At 53.7% G+C, this 16580-nt stretch overlaps 7 protein-coding genes across 7 annotated transcripts; 2 read left to right on the top strand and 5 right to left on the bottom strand.

The window, feature by feature from the left end:
- Nucleotides 1-513: 513 nt before the first annotated feature.
- Nucleotides 514-1455, bottom strand: J4E84_007524 (uncharacterized protein; the record flags this gene model as incomplete). The annotated part of the gene is made up of 1 exon (XM_049390107.1): nucleotides 514-1455. One exon carries the CDS (start codon nucleotides 1453-1455, stop codon nucleotides 514-516), a length of 942 nt encoding a protein of 313 aa, XP_049242407.1.
- Nucleotides 1456-4887: 3432 nt separating this feature from the next.
- Nucleotides 4888-6724, bottom strand: ASN2 (Asparagine synthetase; the record flags this gene model as incomplete). The annotated part of the gene is made up of 4 exons (XM_049390106.1): nucleotides 4888-4930; nucleotides 4983-6370; nucleotides 6420-6566; nucleotides 6707-6724. The coding sequence occupies 4 exons, from the start codon at nucleotides 6722-6724 to the stop codon at nucleotides 4888-4890; spliced, it is 1596 nt and encodes a 531-aa protein (XP_049242406.1).
- A 1138-nt stretch (nucleotides 6725-7862) lies between these two features.
- On the bottom strand, nucleotides 7863-8586 carry J4E84_007522 (uncharacterized protein; the record flags this gene model as incomplete). The annotated part of the gene is made up of 2 exons (XM_049390105.1): nucleotides 7863-8429; nucleotides 8485-8586. The coding sequence occupies 2 exons, from the start codon at nucleotides 8584-8586 to the stop codon at nucleotides 7863-7865; spliced, it is 669 nt and encodes a 222-aa protein (XP_049242405.1).
- Nucleotides 8587-8731: 145 nt separating this feature from the next.
- Nucleotides 8732-9019, bottom strand: J4E84_007521 (uncharacterized protein; the record flags this gene model as incomplete). The annotated part of the gene is made up of 3 exons (XM_049390104.1): nucleotides 8732-8791; nucleotides 8860-8930; nucleotides 8980-9019. 3 exons carry the CDS (start codon nucleotides 9017-9019, stop codon nucleotides 8732-8734), a joined length of 171 nt encoding a protein of 56 aa, XP_049242404.1.
- Nucleotides 9020-9673: 654 nt separating this feature from the next.
- J4E84_007520 (uncharacterized protein) lies at nucleotides 9674-10615 on the top strand (the record flags this gene model as incomplete). Its single annotated transcript, XM_049390103.1, has 1 exon — nucleotides 9674-10615. One exon carries the CDS (start codon nucleotides 9674-9676, stop codon nucleotides 10613-10615), a length of 942 nt encoding a protein of 313 aa, XP_049242403.1.
- A 3096-nt stretch (nucleotides 10616-13711) lies between these two features.
- On the bottom strand, nucleotides 13712-14719 carry DRE2 (electron carrier; the record flags this gene model as incomplete). Its single annotated transcript, XM_049390102.1, has 2 exons — nucleotides 13712-14019; nucleotides 14071-14719. 2 exons carry the CDS (start codon nucleotides 14717-14719, stop codon nucleotides 13712-13714), a joined length of 957 nt encoding a protein of 318 aa, XP_049242402.1.
- Nucleotides 14720-16169: 1450 nt separating this feature from the next.
- On the top strand, nucleotides 16170-16450 carry J4E84_007518 (uncharacterized protein; the record flags this gene model as incomplete). Its single annotated transcript, XM_049390101.1, has 2 exons — nucleotides 16170-16173; nucleotides 16242-16450. The coding sequence occupies 2 exons, from the start codon at nucleotides 16170-16172 to the stop codon at nucleotides 16448-16450; spliced, it is 213 nt and encodes a 70-aa protein (XP_049242401.1).
- Between the last annotated feature and the right edge of the window lie 130 nt (nucleotides 16451-16580).

Raw genomic sequence — 16580 nt, 5'->3', positions numbered from 1 at the left:
GGAGATGGTGATGTAATAGAAGGAATCAGACAGTAGACACGTGATGGCTATGTTGATTTCGATATTTCGCGCTATGGATTGGGGTATGACTATGCTAAAACAAACAAGAAAGACAATGACGCTCTATTACAACTGACGTAAAACAGGTGTGACGATGCAAAGCGCAACGTACACAGACAGGATGATGGGAGTGATCGGACGAAAGTGGTTGGTGTGGTGCCTCTTCTTCAACGTAATGTATACGTCTAAATCTACACTGTGCGCCGTCCTTGTGGGACTGACTGACCACGATGGTGACGGTATACACGAATCTAACATCGCGGAATCAGCGCCTGGAATGCAAACTCACAGAGAAGCCATTCGTGCATTATAGCCGCGATTGCAAATATATACATCCTCCGCCGTGCTGTCGTCTCTCAAAATCGCTTCTAGCTCAGACAAATTCCGCAGATAGTCGTTGGTATCGTAATGGGCCCGAATGGGCCTATGTACTTTGGTCGGGCTGCGCTTCGCCTAGAAGTTGGCAGCTGCGTTGGGGCGTCCTCCTGGGTTGTGGTACTGCTCCAGGTTCGACTGGAAGGGCGATGAACCGGTGCCGTTCTGGGGCTTGTCACCGAGAGCTGAGCCGGTGCCGGCCATGAGGTCGTCGTCATCCTCGTGAACACGTGCTTGGCGCTTCTTCATGCGCCAGAAGACGAGGGCGATGCCGCCAAGGAGGAGGGCACCGCCTACGCCACCGACAACACCTCCGATAACCTTCTTGTTGGAGTCGCTGATGCCACCGCCGTTGTCGCTGTCACCTGCTTGTGCGGTGGGCGGGTCGGTGACGACGGCTTCACCGGTGGAGGAGACGGAAGTGCTGGTGCCTGTCGAGGTCGCTTTGGTTACTCTGCCATCGCTCAAGGTTGTGTCGAGAGTTGTGGTATACTCGAACACCGAGGTGGAGAAGAGAGCGGAAGTCCTGACAATCGCGGTCGTTCGTACGGAAGAGCTACCATCTTCGGTGGCCGTTGGTGAGTTGGCGGCGCCGCCACCTCCACCAGTGCGACTCGTGCCCGCCGCGGTTGTTGAAGCGTCGTTGTTGTTGTTATTATTGTTGTTGTTACCGCCATCGGAAGTGGGTGCGGCAGCGGTAGTCGAAGGTGCGGGAGCGTCGGATGTGGGATCGTTGGACGGCGGTGGGTTGTTGGTGGTTGAGGGTTCTGGCTCGGGAGTCGCGGATGTTGCTGGAGGTGCGGCCGACGATGTGGCAGGTGGTGCGGCGGAGGACGCTGGAGGTGCGGCGGAGGATGGCGCGGGCGTGGCGGATGGTGATGAGCCGCCAGTGCCTTCGGCGTCTTGCCTCTTGCCCTGGTGGAGGTACTGGTTGATGCCGTCCATGTGTAGATCCTCGAGGGTAAAGGCCGACGATGCGACAGTCAAGACAAAAACGGAGAGCCAGGCCTTGGGCAACATGGTGGGCGGTTGTTGTTGGTAGCAGGTGGACTGGCAGCGTTTTTACGATGGAGCTGACTGACGCGCGTTTCACGAACAGCCAAGGTTATATTAAGGGCGATACAGGTGAATCTCGTCGCCTATGAGCTATGTGGATGGATCAAACGAGTGAACGGGTAGAGACAAGAGAATAGTGTAGCGAATGTTAGCCGGAAGCCAGTGAAGGTGCCAGGTGATCAAGAGGGAGACCTCAGGAAAGGGTTTAGGCCCGGCCTCACTCTCTTCCTTGCGAGGCACCTGGGCATAGTCACGTGAGACGTTATTTTAAAACCTCACCCCGGTCCAGACCCTTCACAGGGGCGGCATCTCACTAGCACTGGCCATACAAAACGGTGGTCAGTCACAGTCATTGAGTCAATCTTGCTTCGAAGGTTTTGCATAACCAACCATGGGTTGACGTTGCACAGTGAGCATTCGTACCTAGGTACGCAGGTAACGAAGGCTTTTTGTCCTCATTCCGTGTCTGGCCATCGTATACTGTATCACGGTACTTCAACGCGCCCCCAAACGCACTGCATCAGTTGTGGAAGTACAGACGTTTTTTATAGAAAGCGCCCGGGACCTTTCACTGCCCTGCATATGCGCCCCAAAGGCTTGACAGCTCGAACAAAAATTCTGTCCCTCAACAGAAACACCAGGGAGATTTGCACACAGATGACCCGAGAGACTAGTAGTCTTTTACTGCTCTACTAGCCCCCCTCTGCTTTTTTAGTCCGACATCCCGCTGCATTGCTCGACGCGCATCGTACCTTAGCAAAACCTCCCTTCCCATTCGTCCAACCCGCCAATCTTTACAACTTTTGCTGCTTCTAAATCCGTTTCTGCAGCGGCCCCATTTCGCGGCTCCCTCGGCTGGACAGGCTAGTTACGGCATTCTCTCCGTCTTGGACGTGCGTCATCAAGCCCTGCGATTTCTTTGCATGCCCTTGTACGGAGTACCAGAAGCAAGAAATCATTATTACCTGTAGCCGCACGCGCTGTGTGGGCTGCACCCTTACCCGTCCAACCCCCGTTGTCCGTCATCACGCAACGCAACCATGCTCGCAGCTGTCATGTCGCACAGCGTGTCGCTGACAACTCACGAGGCGCTTTCCGGTGTCTTCGGCTCAATCTCGCTGGCTTCGTGGATCTTTCTGTTGGTGAGTAAACAACTTGATACGACGACGTTGTTGTTCTTCATTTCCTATGCTTTCGCGGACGTACAGGGACCTTGACACGTCGTCCTGCAATGTTCATGTATCTCTGATACCACCTGCGCTATTCATAGAACTGCGACTGGAGCTGCAGCACGCGACATCACCTGGGCATACATCATCAAATCGCATCCTAACACACCGCGCAGGTCCCGCAACTAATCGAAAACTACAAGTCATCCTCCGCTGATGGCATCTCCCTCGCGTTCCTCGTCGTCTGGTTCGTCGGCGACATAACCAACCTTGCCGGCGCCCTCTGGGCCGGTCTCGTCCCCACCGTCATCGCCCTCGCAATCTACTTCTGCTTCGCAGACCTCGTCCTCATCTCGCAATGCGTATACTACAACTTGAAGAACTCGCGCCGCGCCGAGCGCAAGACCTCCGTGCAGTCTACAAACAGCGTTGAGGCGCCCCTGCTGGGCCGACGCGATAGCAGCAACGTCGGCCTGCCGGGAAGCCACAGGCGCGATTCCGCGGCTAGTCGCAGGCGGCGCGCGAGTTCTCTGCCTACGATTCCGGATGTGGGCGATGGCTCAAGCGAGTGGGTTAAGAATGCGCTGAGCATCGTGGGTGTCTGTGTCGTTGGTGCTGCAGGCTGGGCTATCGCGTGGAAGACTGGTGTATGGGTTCCGCAGCCTCAGCATAATACGGAGGACACCACAGATAACCCTGTTGGCGCTATGATCTTGGGATACGCAAGCGCGGTGGCTTATCTTGGAGCGCGCATTCCTCAGATTATCAAGAACCAGAGGGAGAAATCTTGCGAGGGCTTGTCGCTGCTCTTCTTCATGTTGAGTCTTTTGGGCAATGCTACGTATGGCGCAGGTGTAAGTCTAAGCCGTTTCTACGCTTTTTTGGAGTTACCAGGACTAACATCTCATAGATTATCTTCCACTCGCAGGAGAAGGAGTACATACTCACCAACCTCCCCTGGCTCATCGGCTCCCTCGGCACAATGGTCGAAGACATAACCATCTTCATCCAATTCCGCGTTTTCGGCAACGGCGAGGCATCTTCTGCCCTCGAGGCGTGATGCGCTCAGCTGTGTTTGTAAAAATGATCTGTATTGGATACGTCTGGCGTTTTGATATCTACCGCAGAGCGACGGTATGATCTGCTCCAAAAGTTTGTGTGTATGTATTTGTATCACTGGTCTACGATACCCAGTCGAAAAAAAGATGAACGTATGTTTGGGCGCCGGCGGCGAGGTAATGTTGTATTATGAGAATAGATTTGGCATATCAATCTTGAAACTTGACATCAACATGTCCTAGTGCGCACCCACCTCCATTGTGGCCCCCGGAAGCGACTTGTTTTTGTGAAGCTGTCGGGAATACACTTCGTCTACTCATGATCAGCCTACAACTCATTCGCGTAAGACGCGCAGTGCGATACAACTCACGATTCGCACCTGAGCACCCCACGCGACTACCTGGGTAAAGCGCAAGCGCTATGTCGTCCCTACCAGAGGATGATCGCCCCCTTCAGCCCCATCGACCAGATGTACATATCTCATGCAAAGAGACAAACGAACAAGTGCTTTGCCGAATACATAAGTATGCAAGCTAAAGTTGACAGAACTCTATGGCAATGTATACTTGGAGGAGATAGGTGTTCAGTCTTTTCTTGTCTGATGTGTACAGGAACGAGTACTTGCGAGTAGTCGATCTCTGGAAGTTTGGTAGTCGCAAGGAGGCCTACATCATCTGTCGGGACCTTCTTGTTGATCCAGCCGTGGGCGAGTGGCACCAAGCCGGCTTCCATCTTCCCCTGGCAAATCAGACGATTGTATATACACACCTTTACCTTGAATACACTTCGTCCTAATGAAATTCAAGGCTACGTGGAACATGCGCAGCGCGCGCGTGATCTCTACGATGAGATGCTCAAGGAAACGTATGACTTCGATAGAACGAGTTGCATGCATGACAGAAGTAATGATAAACCACCTGTTTGGCGTAAACTTGTCCCACATCGTGAGACATGGCTACTTCTTCGGAACGTCAACAAATGCATCATGCTCTGCGATTATCAATTTCACGCAACATGGTGCATTAGTGTGCTAAAGACCGAACCCTTTGACAGATTTCCCGTGGGGTATATCTCCCCTTAAGCAGTCTATAAGCGCCATAAGAGACCTGAGAATGAGATCCGTAGTTTCTACCATACCAGCCTTGCCCACTCATACCGAAAGAACAGTCTACTTAGCATGAGCGTACTTCTGCTCGTGAACGCCGATGGCACTACATCATATTAGTCTCTTGTATTGATCGGATCTCAAAAGGGAAGACTTACCGTCCAGAAGGATCCGTCTGGTTGCTCCAGGTAGGCGTCCATCGCATGACGGTGTCGGCGCAGTAGCTGGGGAAGTGCTCGTCGAACATACACCTGTACCAGTACGCCTCCTTGGTATCCGGGATATCGTTACCCCACTCCGGCTTCGGGTTCTTCATCATCTCATCGGTAACGTGGAGTTCAGCAGTGTCCTTGAGCGCGTCAATCCATCCGTAGCCAACACCATCGGAGAATTGCTCCTTCTGTCTCCAGAGGATCTTCTCAGGGAGGTATGGTTCCGTCTCTGGCTCGTCGGTGGTATCGAAAGCCTTGCGCAGGATGTACTTCTCGATACGGCCGGCTTCACGGTCAATCAGCTTGTCGGCGGGATCGATGTTCATGGCGGTGTTGAGGAAGTCCTTGTCCAAGAAAGGCACACGCGCCTCGACACCCCAGGCGGATGTTGACTTGTTGGCGCGAAGGCAGTCGGCAAGGTGGAGGTTCTTGACACGGCGAATGCATTCTTGGTGGAAAGCTGCCTTGTCAGGCGCGTTGTGGAAGTAGAGGTATCCACCGAAGATCTCGTCACTTCCTTCTCCTGAGAGCACCATCTTAACTCCCATAGCCTTGATCTTTCTGCTCAGCAAGAACATGGGTGTTGAGGCGCGGATGGTCGTTACGTCGAAAGTCTCAAGATGGAAGATGACATCTGTGAGTGCGTTGAGGCCATCCTCAATGGTGAAGGTGAATGTGTGGTGCTTGGTTCCAAGGAAGTTGGCTACCTCCTGCGCAGCGATGGCATCGGGTGCGTTGGGCAGACCAATCGAGAAGGAGTTGAGCTGTCCCAGAAGGAGATCTGTCTGAAGCTCGTTGGAGTCGTCGATACCAACAAGTTGGTTCTGTTGCTCGCTGGCGTTTCCAGAAGATGCCGCAGCCTTCTTCCTTGTGAGCTCGTTCAAGCGCAGGGTTTCCCGCTGCGCAATTGAAGCGACCAGACTCGAGTCAAGACCACCAGAGAGAAGTACACCAAAGGGAACTTCCGCCATCATGCGTTTCCGCACTGATCGCTCAAACGATGCCCTCAATTCCTTGTAGTTTACGGGTTGTGTAGGGATGTTCTCGGGCTCGACCAGCCACTTGGGGTCGTAGTATCGCGTGAGCGAATCCGTCTTCGAGTCGTAGACGTGCCCGGGAGGGAAGGAGATGATGTTGTCGCAGACGGGGTGTAAGCATTTCAGCTCGGAAGCGAAGAAAACCGCGCCTGGTGCTGTGCTGGATCGGCCCATGTAGAAGGTAGTGATACCGATCGGGTCGCGTGCTGCGATGACACGATCTTGAGCCTTGTCGTGAAGGACCCAAGAGAACATGCCGTCGAGTTTCCGGGGAGCATCGATGTCATGTTCGAGATACTGCCATGCGTCAGCCTCTATCCCATACAAGAAGTGTGCCCAATATTACCAGAGGAATGATGACCTCGCAATCTGAGTGTGTCTTGAAGTTGTACGGGTTCTTGAGGGACTTGCGGAGGATTCGGTGGTTGTAGATCTCGCCGTTGACGGCGAGGGAAACGGTTCCCTCATCGTTGACAAGCGGCTGAGCGCCAGACTCTGACACACGTAAGCTTCCGCCAAAAGTAATATATGGCTTGTGATTTCTTACCGACACCGACAATACTCAAGCGCTCGTGAACCAGGACTGTCTGTCTTTAGTACTGTGTGAGACTGAGTGCTCTCAGAGTTACTCACTGGTGTTGTTCGCAACATGGTTACCAGCTGTACAGTGTCAATTATCGTAATTGTTGGCGCATAAAGCGTCATAAAAGATGCTTACACCAATCTGGACCTCGATGGCTGATCTATTAGTCAGTATGGAGGTTCTCGTGGTGTAGTCGCTGAATGGAGGGGTTTCGAGGAATCACGCACCGAACGGCCTTTCCCATCTACAATTCGTTAGTGTATGCTCATACGCAGTGGATACAGTCGAAACTTACCTTCAGGGCTGTTGGTTTAAAGGTCTGCACATCGGGGTGCCTTTTTGGAGGGTCAGTATTTAACCAACACAATCGCAACACGTCTGAACGAGAGCCAATTCGACATTATCGAGCGCGCAAGAGGTGTGACTTACTTATGGCACGCGAATATGCCACACATCTTGTCTGCTGGAGTTGATTTGGGGTGAGATTATAGGGCTTTGTCGGAGTCAAAGAGAAGGCGCGTGTTTTATCTTGTCTTGGCCTTGAAATTTACCAGTCATCACTCGCAGCTATCGCTCGCCCGCGGCGACTTCGGGCATGCTCCGACCCGCTTTTGACTGTGCGTTCTGACCACGGGATTGGCACTATCTACCGTCTCGCAACTGCAGGCATGTGACGTTGGGAACCGTCACTCCACAAGTTTGCTCGCACTTTGTGCTGCTCAAATCCCAACCCCACAACTGCGATGACGGAGATGTCGCATCTTGCTATTGGCTCGTGCGCTTGCGAACATCGCCGCGACTAGACACCCACCTCTCACGCGACACGGTCAAGGCACAAGCTAATACAGATATACGTAGACATTATTTTTGTTAAACAATTTCGCAACTTTGCAACTCCGAATTATGTAGCTGTTGATACATGGACGCTTGCACACAAATGTGGTCATGCCTCCCTAGCAGCTGCCACTTCGTATGTGTAACCAACAAACAGCCCCAGTTCCATCCAAGCAAGAGATACCCACATGAAAGAGAAAAGTACCTGTCCACCCTGTCGTCCAGCGCCAAACCACCGCCCTATCTCCTCATCTCCGTGTGTTGAAAGATGTCGCCCAACTTCGCGCCGTCTCCGCACAAGGTGGATCCGGGGTCGCGGTTGGCGCACGGTGCTTCACTGGCTGTCGTGGGCCAGGTATTGTGGGAAGACGCTCAGAAGAGGAAATAAGCAATCAGGAAGCTGATGAGGCACAGAAGGGCTGTGATCTGGACAGACACACCGCCAGCGGGGGCTTGCCGTGTGTCCATGGACGTCGCGACTCCTTGCTTCGAGTCTTGGGCGGATCCTGTCTTTCGCTGGCGAAGACCAGTGGCCTCGCTGACCTGCTGTGTCAATCGCGCAATCTGGGCCTTGGCTTCAGCAAGCTGAGCCTCCACATCGCTTGAAGATGGCATGGCACTAGCGACAGTTCCAGCAGCAGAGCTGAAGCTCGACCCCATATTACCACTCGATGCGGGGTTGTAGGTCTCGTTCCTGATTTCGCCCAAGTCTTTGCTTCCTGATGGGCGCTCCGAGGGAACGGAGACAGGGCCAGAAGCGTCGGACACGCCGCGCTGAGGAGTCACGGCCTCGGGTGATGGAGAGGAAAGCATCGAATCGCGGCTAACGCCGTTGGTTCTCGCAGGAGTTGCGCTGGAGGCATCGTCGGGTGCGAGGAAGAGGACTCTGATCTTCTTCTCTTGGATGGAAGACTTGGCGGTCTGCTCGATGTGCGACCACTACAAGTAACTATTAGCACGCATCCAATCCTAATATCCGAATACTATGACGTACCAAAGACCCAACGTTGGTGAACTCCTTGTCGGCGGTGACGAGGACAGATTGCACGAGGAACTTGTCGCGGCACTTCGCATCTGGCGGTGGGTCTTCTTTCATGGCTTGGAGGAGAACTGGGCGCATGCGTTAGTTTGCTGTAGACCTGTGGGTGCGCGCATAGAGGGTATGCATACTCTGAACTTCAACATCTTTCCCAGGCTCGATGCGTCCGCTGTTCGGCCTTACACAGTATCTAAACCCGTCATCAGTGGTTGTGGGGAGAGGTATCGCGGGCGCCGTACTGCTTGGGAGCCGTTGTTTTCACCTTATGTGTGTCAGCTGCATGTCCAAATTCCACATGACCTCGCAGAAATCCACGAGAAGCGTGCTTACCTTGAAAGCAATGGGGTCAGAGTGCGGGTTCTTCAAGCGGAGGGTCTGCGACACCTCGTGCTGGAAGGGTCCTAGCCATCTCAGTATGTTTGCCGGCTCAATGCCACGAACGAAGCTTACGCTTGAAACCAAGCTCTACGGGGTCGAGCTCGACGGACATGGCGGGCGCGTGTGGGTTGCGGGTATGGGGTGGTGGTCGTGTCTTCCAGGGTTGGTAATCGGATCCGCGGTTACGGGGTACCTAGGCAGGGTCGCGACGAACCTCGGGAACCAGGGGCAGAGAGACGGGCGCGTATAATGTATTGAGAAGCTGAGTAATCTGGAGATGGGGTGCGCAAACGGTGTGGGTATCGCAGCGGGTGTGGATTGGGGTGGGTGCGGATAGTAGGGAGAGGAAGGCAGATGGTAAGGACAAGTTGCTATGACGTGCAGCGACGCCTCTTGATTCTCGATCGCGAGCTGCCTCTAGTGCCCACCCACGTAGACACTCCCAAGGCGACGACAACCATCACTCCTCTCGCGGAAATAGGCTGCAGTGACAGACGTAGCCAACAAACATATTCATAGTGAAGATCACTGTACCAAGACAACCATCCGAGGATCTCACGCGCCTCATCCACGGTCCACCTTCTCTGTGGTTCCACCGCTACCGCCTTACACCCACATCCCACGTATAAAGCTAGACTCCTCCACTACACTCACTTCTCACTTTGATCCGCTACTAAACTACAACCTGCGCGATCCAAACGCCCGGCTCCATCACCGAACAACCCACAACTTCCCATATACGACCGTCACCACCGCCGCATTCACCATGGCCGGAGATCTAGATACCCTCATCGACATGGGCTTCCCCCGCGAACGCGCAGAGCTCGCCGTCAAAGCCACCGGTGGCCTCCAGTCTGCCATCGATTGGCTCGAGACCAACCAGGACAAGTCCGTCGATGAGATCAAGCAAGAGCAAGCCACCGCCGCCGCCGCCAGCGCCTCAGACGAGCCACCTGCCCTCCAGCCCGGCGAAGAAGCCAAGTCGCTCGTCTGCGATGAGTGCGGCAAGAGATTCCGCTCTGTCAACCAAGCCCAATTCCACGGCGAGAAGACCGGCCACGAGCAGTTCTCAGAGTCCACCGAGGAGATCGCGCCCCTCACAGAAGAACAAAAGGCCCAGCGCCTCCAAGAACTACGCGAGAAGCTCGCCGCCAAGCGCGCAACGCAGTCGGAGCAAGACAAAGAAGACCACAAGAGGAACGAGCAGATCCGCATGAAGGCCACAAAGGAGTCGCAAGATCTCCGCGAAGAGCTACAAAAGAAGGAGCGCTTAAAGGAAGCCGCCGCCAAGCGCGCTGAGAAGAAGGCAGACGAAGACGCAAGGAAACGCGTCCTAGCCAAGCTCGAAGCCGACAAGCAGGAGCGCAAGCGTAAAGCTGAGATCGAGAAGGCGAAGCGCGCCGGTCAGGCTCCTCCTCCCGCTCCTGTCCAGGCGCCCCTCGCTACATCCTCCGGTCCTACTACCAGCAAGCCTGCGAGCGCATACACCGAGGCGCGTCTGGCGCTGCAGACACCCAGTGGAAGGGTCATGAAGAACTTCCCGGTTGAGACTACGCTGTTCGAGGTCGCGCATGCGCTGGAGCAGGATGGCATGACTGTGTCGACTTTCACGACCAACTTCCCCAAGAAGATATACGATCGGAGTGACTTTGGCATGACGCTCAAGGAGGCGGGTATGGTGCCCAGCGCGGCTTTGATTGTCGGATAGAAGCCGAGGCTTGTTGAGGACTGTAGATGCTTATGAGAATGCATGGGGTGGCGTTGAGGTGGTGCAGGTGGTAGATACCCACAGAGGGATGCGTGTGGCAGCGTTGATGTATGTCGGCGGCAGTAAGCCAGACCGTAGATGAAGTCACGATGAATGAACCATGAGATACAACGAACTACAGATGTTAACATGCTGATATATCCCAACGCCTACTAATGCTCGTCCAAACCCCATACTCGTTCCCCGTGTATACAGCACCTCAATCATACTCATCAATATCATACCTCCCCGCCTCCCTCTGCGTACTACACCACTCCTCACTCGCCAACCCGCCCTCCTTCCTCCTCACCAACGCCTCCGCATCCTTACACCAATCACACGCAAAGTCACACTCTGGCGTCTCCTCATCCGCAAAGTACTTGGCAATGAGCTTATGTCGACATTTACTCGTCGTCTCACAGTAACCCACTAGTGCCTCTAAACTCTTCGCTCGATGCGTCATCTGCTGCTGTTGAGCCTGTAATCCCGCTCCTGCTTTAGGCTGACGAGCAATATCCCTCGACAGCGAATGCGCAGCTCGATCGCGGTCTTCGCGGCCGTAGTATAAGATGCAAATCGATGCTTTGCCGTCTCGGCCTGCGCGACCGGCTTCTTGGTAGAAACCTTCGAAGGATTTGGGGATCTGCCAGTGTACTACGAAACGTACGTTTTCTTTGTCGATGCCCATGCCGAAGGCTGTGGTTGCGACTACAACGTCGTACCCGGCTTTGTTGGCTACCCAGCCTGATAGCGCGTCTGCACGGTCCGAGACGGAGAGGCCGGCGTGGTAAGGTTTTGCGCCTATGCCGTCTGAACGGAGACGTGCAGCGAGGGACTCGCAGTCTTTGCGGAATAGCGTGTAGATGATACCTGGGACGTTGTCTGAGCGCTGGTTCTGGGATGCTAGTTGAGAGGCGCGCTCAGGATTTGCAGCACGACGGGCGTGGATGGATTTGAGAAATTTGATGAAGTCGTCGTAGTGGTCTCCTGCGTCGGATTTAAAACGCACTTCGTAGTGGAGGTTTGGTCTGCTGGTGCTCATGCGGAACATCTTCAGCTTCTTTGGGTCCAAGGCGAGCGTGGTTATGATGTCGTCTCTTACACGTGCTGTTGCAGTGGCTGTCAGACATATGACCGGTACATCGGGAAACTCCTTCTTGAAGAATGACAGTTGCTGGAATGAAGGGCGGAAGTCGTGTCCCCATTCGCTGACACAATGGGCTTCATCGACAGCGATGCGAGCCAGTTCTCCTTGAGAGTGGATGACTCGAAGGATCTTGCGGAAGTTGTCGCCCTGACAGAACTCTGGTGTTACGTAGAGCAGGCGAGTTAGGGGATGACCGCATTGAAGGTCAGCTATGATCCTCTTTTTGTCTACCTGTGGCGTGGTGCTGTTGATCGTCTCGACTCTGATGTTGGCATTGCGCAGAGAGGCAACTTGGTTGTTCTGGTGACTAATGAGCATTGATTCTAGAGAGAGATAGCGTGGAGACATACCATCAAGGCCAGCAAGGGAGATATCACAATAGTGACTAGCAAGATTAGCGACGATGGCGGCTCTATGTTGATTTGAACCCACTGCCAAAGTCGACTACTGCCGGGAGCTGATAGCATAAACTCTTTCCAAAAGAGGTCGCTGCCTGCAGGAAGACATCTTCACCCTCCAACGTAGCCGTGACAACCTCTCGTTGTAATGGTCTGTAAAGAACTTTAGTAAACGCAAGCCATCATGAGAAGAGTAAGATACCGGAAGCTTGCTTTCTTGAACACCTTTCGCAGCGTAAAATCGAGATTCGAGTACGGTCGTTTCCTTTTGGCAGGCATGACTCGCGATATGAAGAACGGTGAAATAAACGGATGGAAGGGTCGAAGGATTAGATCCAGACTTTTCACCGCCCTTGTGGTTGTAGCAGTGGCTTTAGTGGAAGGCGAAGGCCCATGTTGATTCGGTCGGATCAGAGTATGGGGAATTTAGGAAGTCGTGCTAAGTCCATGGCTTGCAAGAGCGACGCGAGGTCGCGCACGTGGTCAATCGCGCTAGCACGTGAGGCCCCACCTGAGCACAGAAAGATCCAATTGACCCCAGCGACTACCTCCTCCACCATTTGTCGACTGTAGAACCTACCTGCGAATGCCCAGGTAGCCGTTTCGCGAAATGGCTAAGATACCTGTATAAATCGCCTACCACGGGCTTGTCGCAAACACCCGTCTTCACGTCTTCACGTCTTCACGTCTTCACGTCTTCACGTCTTCACGTCTTCACGTCTTCACGTCTAAATGCTCTCACCAGCAGCATCATGTCTGAGCCAAACTCTCCAGCGCAACCTCCACCTGGCTTCACAATCAAAGACTTCTCTACTTTCCCACCGAAAACTCGTCTCTCCATCGCCGACAAAGTAGCCAAACTGGAAAGAAAAGTCTTCCCCGCAATCGAGCATTTCAACTACGACGTAGAGCTCAAGAAAAAGAACACTGGACTCCTCTTGATCTTCAAAGCAGATGATGCGGACAAGCTGATCGGATACCTCGTCTACCAACGTATGAAGAGATTGGCTTGGCTGCATAAACTCTGTGTCGTTGAGCAAGAAAGAGGGAGAGGGCTTGGTAGAGCTCTGATATATTGCTTTCGTCATCAAATGGAGAAGGGGGGTTGTAGTACGGTCTTTTTGTGGGTGGATGAGAGTCGTGCACCTGCTAGAGCATTGTATGCGTCGTGTGGATTTCAGCAAGCGGAATGCCGGCCTGATTACTATGGACCTGGACGAACGGCCTTGAAGCTTGAATTGTCACTCAACGACTGAACATGACCTAGAAACCTGGAAGTGGAGTCGAAGAGGCTATCTGTAGTTCAATTCTAGCTAAGGTGAATACTGGTATCAAGGTTGGATGTGTAACTGGATATTCATTTGAGAGCAGGATATCATGGTCCTTTCATCTATTTCGTCATTTATCATCCAAAACTCCAGAGAAAGCTATGTAGCAACGTTATCTATCCCAGACTGTCGAAGACCCTACACCATACGCCATACCATGCATTAGTCGTTCTGTCGCCGGCTCCTACAACTGAATATCGTTGTTCAGCAACCGTACTTCCTCACCGGGCTTGAACGCCGGCAGACCAATGTACGGGCATCCGTCACATCTGAACGCATCGCCCAGTGCGCAATTCCCGCAGCTGCCAACCTTTCCTTGTACTGTGAAGTCTACCTCGTCGAGGTCGTCGGCGTCCAACTTGAGCGAATTCAATGCTTTATCGGCGGAGGTACGTTTGGCGGCGTCTTCGGCTTCGAGTTTCTCCTTCATACCGCAGGTGCAGTCTTTGCATGCGCGTCGTCGCTTGCCGGGCTTAGGTTGGCACTCGAGTGCTGGAATCATGTTAGCAGGGTTTCTTATGGTAGTAAGAGGACTTGACGTACGTTGGAGAACTGGACGAGCCATGTCTGCCTCTGTAATGAGGTCGTCTTCGTCAATTAGGTCATCATCTTCTCCTGTGATGATGGGGTCGTCAAGATCATCGCTGAAATCGACGAAGCCCACACCTGCTGCTGGCTTGACGGGCTCAGGCTGGTTGCGCTTGCGAAGGTTGAGCGGGACTGAACCATCCGGGTTGACAGTGCCATTTGCGCCATTTGTTCCGTTCGTTCCATTCGCGCCATTTGCCTTCTTGCCGAACTTCAGCGGTATCGACACCGGCTCTTCCTGCTCGGGCTTGGTCATGCCATCGGCCGTCTCTGACAGTCCTGCCAGGATAGCCTCTGTCTTCTCTGCGCCTTCAAAGGGGCCTGCCTGGCTCTTAAGAACTCCCCCAACCTTCAATGCGCTGACTACTTTGTTCATGACATCGCGTGCCAATAGCTTGTGACTTTCGCGTGTGGTACCGTCGGCGTCGGCGAGGAGGAGAACAACATCGTATGTAGACGCGGGGAGATTGACAAGACCAGCGGCGATACGGTCAAGCATCTGCAGGTCAGTCGAGTTGCGATCGTGGATCTCGTAAACTTGGTCAAGTCGCTCTGGGTGCGCCGCAATCGACGGCGTGCCGATCAGAAGGCATCGCGGGGCCATGGTGGGGTATCGTGGCGCTGTGTGTCGATGGAGGGGTAGATGGGTGTTGCAAAACCAAAGTGTGTCGAGGTATGAACTCTGCGAACAGTGTGCAGAAGCGTGAGAGAAGAAAGGCGTGTTTCAACGAAAGGCGCGTCCCGGGAAACTTTTCTGGTCTGCGGCCTCGGAGGCGGAGAAAGCGCTGCTGATGCAATCACTGAGAAATCCGCGGCGATTGGTCATTCCACCCTGGGCTGATTACGAGCTGACCGGAACACGTGATTCCGGATCAAGTGGGAGGGCGGCATATGTGCGAGTGGGTCCAGCGCATTAGCGTTCGAGGAACAAACATCTAGAATCTGGGGTAATCACCGTTGCGCTGAAGCCATGGCACGCAGGAGGCCGTTGTAGACACATCTTAGAGATTATGCTTCCTCAATAGTATCGTTGACCTGCAATTGACTCATAGACCAAGTTTGCGCATGGCTGTGGTGCTGTGTCTCAATGAATCGTCGCCCGCGACACCGCTGGGGGGATTCAGGTACCAGTGACGTACCCTTCCCCTCGTTGCTTCCTCAAAAGCTCAGGGCCACCGAGATCCGACCGACAACAATGTGTATCCAGTTACTTTTTACAGGTAGAAGCTATGAGCATAATTGCAGTAGCCGGAGCTGGGCAGCTGAGGGCGAATCTTCTAGAGGCGCGTCGTTCCAGGGCCCATCTTGGTTGCGATATAAAGGCAGGAGCTCCTCCCAGCTTCCCCGCCTTCCAACGCCAGTCGCGTGAGATGCATTGCGCCTTCCTCTATCAAACCAGCCACCATCGTCTCTGCTAACCTCGTCTTCACTAACACATTGCTGCCACTTGTCCACAGATCTGCAAGGTACGCATCTGGCCGCGTTGCTTCACGCAAGACGACGCCATCGGGTCAAAGCTCCCATCACGAGACCATGTACTGACCCGCTTGAGCTTCTTACAGTCACAGTAGCTCCGAGCCCGCCGTTGCAGGATACTTCAATCCATTCTGACTTTCTTCCATCACATCACAAACAACCTCTAGTCAATCCATCGACTCAAGACATCAAACAGTAAGTGCTGCCTTTTATCCTGTCTACTGACGCTCTTGCCTTCTTTGCATTGAGTCTCTGAGGTCGATATGACCTCAATGGCTCCTCGGCGTAAGACGGCAGGAGGCTCTGGAGCAACCCAAGCTCGTTCGTACATCATACTGACATCCGAAGTGACTCGCTCTCACAAGTTCACCGACCGCGACCACGCTGGCATTGCTGATGGCACTGCCGAGCGTGAGACGCGACTTCCCAAATACTTCGCCAAATCCGGCCATGCCGACACCGACCCGACCAAGACAAAGAAGGGTGGCAGCGGCAAGGGCAATTGGTGAGTACAGTCTACCTGCTTCCTTACTATCCGCTCGAGAGACAGGCGCAGCTCGCGAGACAGCTCTTCCTTCATGAGTGGTTGTAACATAGAACCCATGACTGACAAAATTGTCTTAGGGGCGCCGCTGGTGACGAGGTCGAAGATATCAGGCCCAATATGGCCTACGCCCGCCGTCGAAGCAATTCGTCCACCCACAACATGAAGGACTTCAAGACCAAGTTCGAGACCATCGAGACCGAGCCCGTCTTCGAGGAAGAGATTCACGGCCCTCTTGGTGAAGAGCTCGAGAAGCAGAGTACCACCTCGACGGAGAACAGCATCGCTGAGGAGGAACACGACAAGAAGATGTAAAGGCTGAGCATGGAGCCCACGGATAGTGGCATGGCTGCGTGTCGACTGGCTAGTCGGCATGTGGGAAGCCATCGCTTGCCCCGAACAATTTGACAGAGCAGATATCGTCGTCTTTTCAGACCGATATGCT

Source organism: Alternaria hordeiaustralica (genome assembly GCF_023758085.1).
Source record: "Alternaria hordeiaustralica strain BMP 2776 chromosome Unknown scaffold_16, whole genome shotgun sequence".
NCBI lineage: Eukaryota > Fungi > Ascomycota > Dothideomycetes > Pleosporales > Pleosporaceae > Alternaria > Alternaria hordeiaustralica.
This window is presented reverse-complemented; position numbering and strand designations above follow the sequence as displayed.